The sequence below is a fragment of the Populus euphratica genome, unplaced genomic scaffold (assembly GCF_000495115.2).
Source record: "Populus euphratica unplaced genomic scaffold, PopEup_1.0 scaffold3669.1, whole genome shotgun sequence".
Taxonomy (NCBI): domain Eukaryota; kingdom Viridiplantae; phylum Streptophyta; class Magnoliopsida; order Malpighiales; family Salicaceae; genus Populus; species Populus euphratica.
The window spans coordinates 1-10,427 of record NW_011503476.1 but is presented as its reverse complement, the minus strand read 5'-3'; the positions used below and the strand labels follow the sequence as shown (position 1 = coordinate 10,427).

The window sequence follows — 10,427 nt, the reverse complement described above, 5'->3', positions numbered from 1 at the left end:
CCAAGCTTGTGGGGTTGTAGCTTCGCTTCATTTTCCTTCCCACAAACGGTATACTACTTCTCTTCTGTGTGTATAGCAAATAACAAAAAAAGTTTCAGAAACTGTATATAAGCTTTTAGATTAGTGGGATCTATCATCCAATTCTGCACTAAGATTATAATCTGATGTTTCACAATTGTTTTTCTATTTTATTTTAATTATATATCACTTCTCTCTCTTTATTTTAATTATATACTTTTGTCTGGCTGCTGATTACTTTTACTTTAAACAGAGACTTCATTTTTTATTGAGTAAAACACTATAAATAAAAACATTATCAATAGAGTAGAAAAAAACATGTTAAGGATTACTCAATGCTATCAATTTATATTAACTGAATATTTCACGGCAGGAATTCGAATCATACAGCCGACAAGTAGAAGACTTGAAGGAAAATGTGAAGGACATAATGATGGCATCCAAAAGGGATCCGCTGGAACATATTGAATTCATTAATCTGTTATGTCGGCTTGGTGTGTCATATCATTTTGACGACGAGATTGAAAACAGCCTCAAAGAAATTTTTGATGACCTTCCTAATCTTCTCGATAAGCATGACTTTGATCTCTACACTGTGTCACTTCTATTTCGAGTATTGAGACAGCATGGATTCAAAATGCTTTGTGGTGAGTGCATCCTTATAGCCTTCGAAATTTTTAATGAAGTACAGAGGCTGGTTTGTATCAAAGAAGTTTATCCTCTGTAATTTTCTAAGTTTTAATCTTTAGACTAATACCTGAAACTACTTCTTCCTATAAGTACACCGAAATGACAATTTTTGTTTCTGTAATGTGACTCGAAAAAAGAATGCAGTATATTTGTTCTTACAACTTGTAATTGACTTTGGAGAATACATAATTAGCAGTAATTTAAACTCTGGTAAATCTTTCTTTCACTTACAAGAAATAATCGCTCATAATTCACAAACATCTTTTGAAAATGGCTAAAATGTGTAGTATGCTTTTATTAATCAGTTGTGTTCAACAAGTTCAAGGACACCAATGGAGAGTTTAAGAAAACAATCATCGACGATGTTAAAGGCATCCTGAGTTTGTATGAAGCTTCGTTTCTAAGTGTGCATGGTGAACAGATACTGGATGATGCCCTAGTTTTCACAAAGGCAAACCTGGAGTCTTTGGCTATGCAATCAAGCCCACGTCTAGCAGACCATATTAGGAATGCTTTGAGCCGGCCCTTTCACAAAGGCGTACCAAGAATAGAGGCTAGAAAATACATCTCTTTCTACGAAGAAGATGAGTCTCGGAATGACACTCTACTCAAGTTTGCCAAGATAGATTTCAATCGAGTTCAGTTAATACATCGACAAGAGCTATCCATTCTCTCGAGGTAACTTTTTGTTTAAGTTAGAGAGAGATATCAGACTATGTTTCTAGTGAAATTTCTTTACTCCGTTGCTATTTACATTTTAGGTGGTGGAATGATTTAAATTTTGCTGAGGAGTTTCCATATGCAAGAGATAGAACTGTAGAGATCTATGTCTGGGCAAATGGAGTCCATTTCGAGCCTCAATATGCTTTCTCTCGGATGATGGTCACGAAATATTTAAAAATTGTATCACTGGTAGATGATACATATGATGCATATGCATCTTTCGAAGAAATACAACATTTTACTAATGCAATTGAAAGGTTTGTTTCTTGTTACCTCATGGTCTGTCTTTCTCTTCTAAATCTTTCATAAACAAAGAAGTCGATACAAAGGCGTTCAGGAAAGGAAATGGAATTTTCTGTCTTAATTTTCAGATGCAGCATGAATGCTATTGATCAATGTTGGGAAAACTCGGAACAACCGGACACCAATTTACCCGGATCAATTCAGCGGAATACAATTACAATTCACAAGTCCCAATTCTTTCCCTCTTTGTGCAGTAAAACGGAATCAAACAATGATGAAAAATAATGCAAAAATCACAAAATCCACACCAAGATTTTTAACGTGGAAAACCCGATGCGGGAAAAACCACGGGACCGTAGTCCACCTAAAAACTTCCACTATCAACAAATAATGGGTTCACAATCATTCTTCCTCAGATTCAACTAAGGGATACAACATATATATCATCAAGAACAACTTATTCTTGGATTACAACAAGATTAAAGGAGAATTATTTGAGAAAAACTCACAAAACTGACAGCCCCGTTTTCTGTCAAAACGGTCAGCTTCCACACCACCAATCTTCGATCCAACCGTTCAGAATGAAGATCAACGTGTCTAGAAGCTGCTGTCAAAATCTCAGCCCGATCCAACGGTGAACGAGCTAGAAATCGAAGAAAGAATGAAGGCTGCTCTGCTGCCTTTTCTTCTCTTTTTCTCTCTTGATTTTCTTCTCCTCTCTTTTCTTTTCAAATCTTGTGCTACAGTACCCGAACCACTTAATTTTAAAGTGGTCAGCTGCCTCTCTTCTCATTAAATGTGGTGGTCCCACTATCACATGGTGTGGGACCATACACAACAAATCTCCCCCTCACACACCATGTGAGGAATTCGCCATACCGGCGATTAATATGTAAAATTTAATTTAGGAGGCTCTAACAAGCCTGCTTCCTTTCTGCAAAACTCAAACTTCTCTCTCGGTAGAGGTTTGGTCATCATGTCAGACACGTTGTCATCAGTATGGATCTTCTCAACAACGAATGACTTCATCTCCATAGCATCTCGAATCCATTGATATCTAACCTCAATGTGCTTTGATCGAGAGTGAAAAGTAGGATGCTTACTGAGATGGATTGCACTTTGACTATCACAGTGCAATACAAAGTTCTCTTGAACTAGGCCAAGTTCATGCAAGAACTTCTTCATCCATAACAACTCTTTGCCCCCTTCAGTAAGAGCAATATATTCGGCCTCTGTAGTGGATAATGCAACACATTTTTGCAACCTTGATTGCCATGAGACTGCTCCCCCTGCAAATTTCATCAAGTATCCTGATGTGGACTTTCTAGAATCAACATCACCAGCCATATCTGCATCTGTGTATCCATCCAACACAGGTTTATCATTACCAAAACATAAACTGAAACTAGAAGTACCTTTGAGATACCTGAGTATCCATTTCACTGCTGACCAGTGTTCTTTACCAGGATTTGAGAGGAATCGACTAACCACACCAACTGCATGAGCTATATCCGGCCTTGTGCAAACCATGGCATACATCAAGCTACCAACTGCGGATGCATAAGGAACCTTTTTCATCTCATCTTTTTCTTCATCACTTGAAGGACACTGCTTAGAACTTAGTTTAAAGTGGCTTGCAAGTGGAGAACAAACAGGTTTGGAGTTGCTCATGTTGAATCTCTCAAGTACCTTTTGAACATATCTCTCCTGAGATAGCCAAAGTTTTCCCTTCTTCCTGTCACGTGTGATCTTCATACCAAGAATCTGTTTTGCTGGTCCCAAGTCTTTCATTGCAAAAGACTTGCTCAACTCTTCCTTCAACATCTGAATCTTCTTAGCATCATGGCCAACAATCAACATATCATCCACATACAACAAGAGAATAATAAAGTTTCCATCTGGAAACCTTTTCATAAATACACAATGATCAGAAGTGGTCCTGTCATAACCATGATCCACCATAAAAGAATCAAACTTCTTATACCATTGTCTTGGAGCTTGCTTTAACCCATATAAGCTCTTTTTCAACTTACAAACTAGCTGCTCTTTACCTTTTGCTTCAAAACCTTCAGGCTGCTCCATGTAGATCTCCTCATCCAAATCACCATGGAGAAAGGCAGTTTTCACATCAAGTTGTTCTACTTCAAGATTCAAACTAGCAGCTAAGCCAAGCACAACTCGGATTGAAGACATCTTGACCACTGGTGAAAAGATTTCTTCAAAATCAATACCTTTCTTCTGTCCAAAGCCTTTCACAACCAATCTTGCCTTGTACCTTGGCTGTGAGCAATGTTCATCAATTTTCAACCTGAACACCCATTTGTTCTTGAGTGCTCTCTTACCTTTAGGAAGCTTCACTAACTCAAAGGTATGGTTTTCATGCAAGGATTTCATCTCTTCTTGCATTGCTTTCAACCACTCACTTTTCTTCTCATGTGACATAGCTTCATCAAAGCATTCTGGCTCTCCCCCATCAGTGACCAACACATACTCATGAGGAGAATATCTGGTGGAAGGTTGGCGAGGTCTAGCTGACCTTCTCAATTGTGGCTCATCTGAAGCTTCCTGCATAACCTGTTCAGGAATAACATCAACATCATCATTAGTTGCTTCAGGATCACCAACTAATGGCTCAATAAGAGAACCACCACCATCATCATTTTGCAAGTCTCCCCCATGATTAGCAGGCATTAAAGGTAACTGTGGAGTAGGTCTTAGATTTGAATTAGTTGGAATAAAAACAGTAAACTCTGTTTTCTCCTTTTGTTCAAAGTCTTCAATGGTTTGATCTTCAAAGAAGATAACATCTCTACTTCTCACAATTTTCTTCTCCTTTGGATCCCATAACCGATAGCCAAACTCATCATCTTCAAAGCCTAAGAAAATGCACTGCTTTGTCTTGCTGTCAAGCTTAGACCTTTCATCTCTAGGAACATGTACAAATGCCCTGCATCCAAACACTCTTAAGTGTGCATAAGAGACATCTTTTCCTTTCCAAACTCTATCTGGAACATCAAATTCAAGAGGAACTGATGGAGAAAGGTTGATCATTGCAACTGCAGTCTTCATTGCCTCACCCCAAAAAGACTTAGGCAGCTTTGCATGAGAGAGCATACATCTAATTCTTTCAACAATGGTTCTGTTCATTCTCTCAGCCACTCCATTCTGCTGTGGAGTCTTAGGAACTGTCTTCTCCAACTTGATACCATGTTCCCTGCAGTACTTCTCAAAAGGACCCCTGTATTCACCACCATTGTCAGCTCGAACACATTTGAGCTTTCTACCAGTTTCTCTTTCAACTCTGGCATGGAAATCCTTAAAGACATCAAGCACCTGATCTTTGGATTTCAAACAAGTGGCCCAAATTTTCCTGGAGTGATCATCAATAAAACTAACAAAGTATAATGCACCCCCAAGAGACTTGTCAATCATAGAGCAAACATCAGTATGAACTAAATCAAGAACATGTGATCTTCTATGTGAAGGTGATCTTTGAAATGCAACTCTGTGTTGTTTGCCAACTAAACAATGAGTACATGTGTTCAAGTTCATACCTTTTAATGGAAGGTAGTTCTTCTTGGCAAGGATGCCAAGGCCTTTCTCACTTAAATGTCCAAGCCGCTTATGCCACAGATCAGTAGAGCAATCTTCAATTGCATTCACCTCCCCTTTGATCACCTTGGCTTGTGACATGTAGAGACCCATTTTCTTCCCTTTAGCAACAATCAGGGAATTTCTGGAGAGCTTCCATTTACCATCTCCAAAGTAATTGTGATAGCCTTCTTCATCAAGAGTACCTGTAGAGATTAAGTGTAGGCGCATATCAGGCACATGCCTAACATCTTTGAGTAGCAACTTGCACCCAGTATTGGTTTCCAACCAAATGTCTCCAATGCCCACAACACTAGCCATCCCTTGATTTCCCATCCTAACTTGACCAAAGTCACCAGCAGTGTAGGATGTGTAAAAATCACGTCGGGGTGTAACATGGTAAGAAGCTGCTGAATCTGCAACCCAGGTGGTATCCTGACATGCAAGATTAACACAACCATCATCACAAACAATGGCAACATCACCATCATATACAACTGCAGCTGTACCATTCTCTTCATTCTTGTCTTCATCTTTACCCTTTTTATCTCTTTTATACTTTCTGCAATCCTTTTGCATATGCCCAGGCTTGTCACAATAATAGCACTTAAAACCCTTCCTTGACTGAGATCTTCCTCTTGGCTTCCATTTGCCTTTTCTATTGCTGGATTCTCTATCTTGCTTGCTGTGAGAGAACCTACTTGGACTTCTCCCTCGACTTTCTGTAACAAGTGTATGAGACTCAGAAGTGCTTGTGCCTTTCCTCCTCTTCTCTTCATTGAGGATACAATCCTTCACTGTTTTCAAAGTGATCTTCCCATTCGGAGTAGAATTGCTAAGTGACACCACCAAAGTCTCCCAACTATCCGGCAATGAACTCAGTAGGATTAGTGCTTGCATTTCATCAGCTAACTCCAGATTCATCAATGACAACTGATTCAAGAACCCTTGGAATACATTTATATGCACTGAAGCATCTTCACCATCTCTATACTTCAAATTCACAAGGTCTCTAATTACAAAAACCTTGTTTTGTGCACTCTCCTTAGCAAATGTTTCTTCCAACATCTTCCAAACTGTATAGCAGTCATGTTCTTGAGAAATATGATTAATGGACTTAGAAGATACCCATTTTCTAACATTAGCAGTAGCCTTTCTATTTAGTCCATTCCATTTTGCATCATCCATATCATCAGGCTTTATTCCTTTACATTCAATCGGTAAAGCCAAATCATTGCAATATAAGTGATCCTTCATCATTGTTTTCCATAAAAAATAATTTGAGGAAGTAAGCTTTATCATGCCCGAATCTTCCTTTTCCATTTTAACTGCACAAGAAATTCAATCTACACAACCAGGCTCTGATACCACTTTGTTGGGAAAATTCGGAACAACCGGACACCAATTTACCCGGATCAATTCAGCGGAATACAATTACAATTCACAAGTCCCAATTCTTTCCCTCTTTGTGCAGTAAAACAGAATCAAACAATGATGAAAAATAATGCAAATAATCACAAAATCAACACCAAGATTTTTAACGTGGAAAACCCGATGCGGGAAAAACCACGGGACCGTAGTCCACCTAAAAACTTCCACTATCAACAAATAATGGGTTCACAATCATTCTTCCTCAGATTCAACTAAGGGATACAACATATATATCATCAAGAACAACTTATTCTCGGATTACAACAAGATTAAAGGAGAATTATTTGAGAAAAACTCACAAAACTGACAGCCCCGTTTTCTGTCAAAACGGCCAGCTTCCACACCACCAATCTTCGATCCAACCGTTCAGAATGAAGATCAACGTGTCTAGAAGCTGCTGTCAAAATCTCAGCCCGATCCAACGGTGAACGAGCTGGAAATCGAAGAAAGAATGAAGGCTGCTCTGCTGCCTTTTCTTCTCTTTTTCTCTCTTGATTTTCTTCTCCTCTCTTCTCTTTTCAAATCTTGTGCTACAGTACCCGAACCACTTAATTTGCCCCGTTTTCTGTCAAAACGGCCAGCTTCCACACCACCAATCTTTGATCCAACCGTTCAGAATGAAGATCAACGTGTCTAAAAGCTGCTGTCAAAATCTCAGCCCGATCCAACGGTGAACGAGCTAGAAATCGAAGAAAGAATGAAGACTGCTCTGCTGCATTTTCTTCTCTTTTTCTCTCTTGATTTTCTTCTCCTCTCTTCTCTTTTCAAATCTTGTGCTACAGTACCCGAACCATTTAATTTTAAAGTGGTCAGCTGCCTCTCTTCTCATTAAATGTGGTGGTCCCACTATCACATGGTGTGGGACCATACACAACAGTTTTTTGTGCCTTATAATTTTGTCCATTTTTTCCCAAGAAAATAGACATGTTTGCTCGCATTGGATACGTGCAGTGAGGTTGAGCCTTAAGACGTTCTTGTGCGGTCAAGGGGACTTCATCAAGAATTCTTATCTATTGTGTTAGCTTCTGAAGATCTAGAGTTGCAAGTGGTGTCCAATCTAAAACCCTCTCATGGGCAAGGGTTTCTAAACACTATAACATGAGATATTTTCAGAGATTGTCCAAGTGGAAGGGGTGTCAACTAGCTTTTAGTTTATGATCCCATATAAAAGGTGCCAACTAACGAGACTTGGTCCCGTCTAGAGGGCTTTGGAGGGGCTGCAAGCTTTTAACAGGTGGGATGGAGTTGTTGAGCCTGCATAATTCTACAAACAAATTGATATGTTGAATGCACAAAGGACTTTCTGATATTTAAGTTAGTAAAGCAGAAGGATAAAGGGTTTTTTTTTTATAATGGCAGTGAAGTTAATATATAAAAATGATTGAGATAAATCATAAGAAGCTTTGAACTTAACAGCTTAGAATGTTGGTGTTTCAAGGTCGGAATGTTTGTATTTCAAAGTCGGTTTTCTTTCATGTTGATCTGTTCTCACCTCACATCACAGTTAAGCATTTATTCTTGAAAGAATACGTACGTCCACTTGAATAAAGTCAGAGGGCACACCTCTGACTTTATTACCCACCTCCTCTTATCATGGGGCACTCATAGAGGTCTTTAGCTTCTAGCGGGTAGCAGCGCCCTGTTTAGAGCGACGTTTTCAACTCCACCGTCAATTTATGGGGGTGTTGGGTATGACTAGCTAGAGTTGCCATGTGTCCCCTAGCTCTAACACGGTGATGTGTTGGTGTAGGAACATGTTGCCCTCTACTAAATAAAACCTTCGAGCAAACCCTAGGTAAGCCGCTATGCTTGAGCTTGGGTTACATCGACGAAGACTTTTTTATTCACCATGCGGTCACCGATTCTGACTTGCCTAATTTTAGGTCAGTCAAACGAGCTATGGGCCCTCGCACCTTCAATATTGCACTATTTTTATTTTTTAGCACCCTACTAATATTTGTGATGCATTTCGTAATTTCACGATACAGATGTTATAATTGTATCGAAATTAATTAATTAATATTAAAGGATACTCTTACGAGATTTTCAAAGTAATAATTAATTTTACATAATACTTGATCCGCAGGTCAACCAATCCATCCAAGACTCTTGGGTTATTAATTTTGCGTTCAGTAATTTTGAATTTCGAGTTGAAAGTGCTAGACTAATTACTCTATGTTTGGATCAATTTCACAGTTTGGGTTTTTATTTATCACATGTTATCACTTTCATCAGTTCGAATAGTGATCATTTAGGTTGGGAGATTAACATTTAAGGAGAAAAATGCTATGATCATCCCACCCATTAATGACTTTGAGTGAAAGAAACGGGCTCGTCCTCATGACATTGAGTGAGTAGAACTTGAACCTGATTAATAGAACTTGAACCTGATTAGTCTTACCAATTCTTTGAATAGTATACAAGGTAGTTAATTAATGTTGACACCTTAAGATTAATAACAAATTGAATGCTATATGTTTCTAACCATAGCCAATTTGTCATGTTTCATCGTAATACATATGGTGTGGTTGGGCTTGAACTAATAAAAGATCAATGCTATGCATCGTTTCTCTGGAAATAAAAGAGAAAGAAGAAATTAGGGTCATTTAAGTTAAGTGTGAAGTTAGCACTAGATTTAGCTTTATGATTATCAATTGCTTCGGGTATTTTTTTTAGTCGGTATATACATTATCAGACATGAATATGTGAACCTAGCACTGTGGGTGTATGTGCCTGTAAATCAACTGAGTAAAAATATTTTAAAAGCTTCTTTTTTTAAAAAAAAAAGTGTGAGGGTATATTTGCTATCCTTATCAAGAGTTGAGAATAAAAAATAAAATAAAATAAAAATCTTGCAATCTAATTTGAGGTTTGAAATTAGTAGTAATGAAGGTTGAAATTAGTAGTAATGAAGGGAGTATATTCCTGGACCATCAAACTAGGTTCTTGAACTATTAACACTATAAATTGGTATGTTTGGTACTTATATAAAGCATAAACCAATCACTTAGTTACTTATTTATACTATATAGATGTTTGCACTTGATTAAGTTATTAATCATGTAAACACTATGAGCGATCAAGGACAGGACACACCAACTAATGACATTTAAAAAGTTTGTTTGGAGGTTGACGATTAGATTATGAAATTTGGTTGACAATTGATCAGACACTTGGGCAAATTTATCAGTCCCCCCCCCAAAAAAAAAAAAAAATCCCTTCTCATTTTAAATGAAGATATAGTGATCAATTTATGATTCGCTTAATCTCACAATCCAAATCCCACGTCGAAGTGAAAATCCTGCTCCATCTAATTACTTGAATTAGGAAGCTGTTATCTTCTCATTTTTCTCCTGCAAGACTTATGACGAGATCACCTCAGGAATCAGGACGGTGGTGGTGGTCAGGAGCATATTAATAATCGGTAACTAAGAAGATGGGTGTCCTGTGGGCAGGCAAGACAGCCAGCAATAAATACGATAGGTTCAGAGAGAGCTGTTCAATTTTGAAAAAGAATGCTTACACTAATGTGTCAGGCATATATTTCTGATCAGGGTTAACAAAGGATGAGTTGTAACATGGTGGATGAGAAAAAAAGTGACCTAGCTATAGTAATATTTCGCATGTGCTAGACAGGGATCTTTTCTTCTCTACGAAAAATTATTTACCTCGGTTTTCTTAGGGGGGAAAAAATAAAGAAAAGACTTGTGTTTTTAAGTTAATGGTCTAGT

General features: G+C 38.1%; 1 protein-coding gene across 1 annotated transcript; it reads left to right on the top strand.

The window, feature by feature from the left end:
* Positions 1-391: 391 nt before the first annotated feature.
* LOC105119827 (probable terpene synthase 6) lies at positions 392-1,786 on the top strand (the record flags this gene model as incomplete). Its single annotated transcript, XM_011018022.1, has 3 exons — positions 392-665; positions 1,014-1,386; positions 1,470-1,786. Coding segments are annotated over 3 exons (918 nt in total), but the record flags the coding sequence as incomplete, so codon positions are not given.
* Between the last annotated feature and the right edge of the window lie 8,641 nt (positions 1,787-10,427).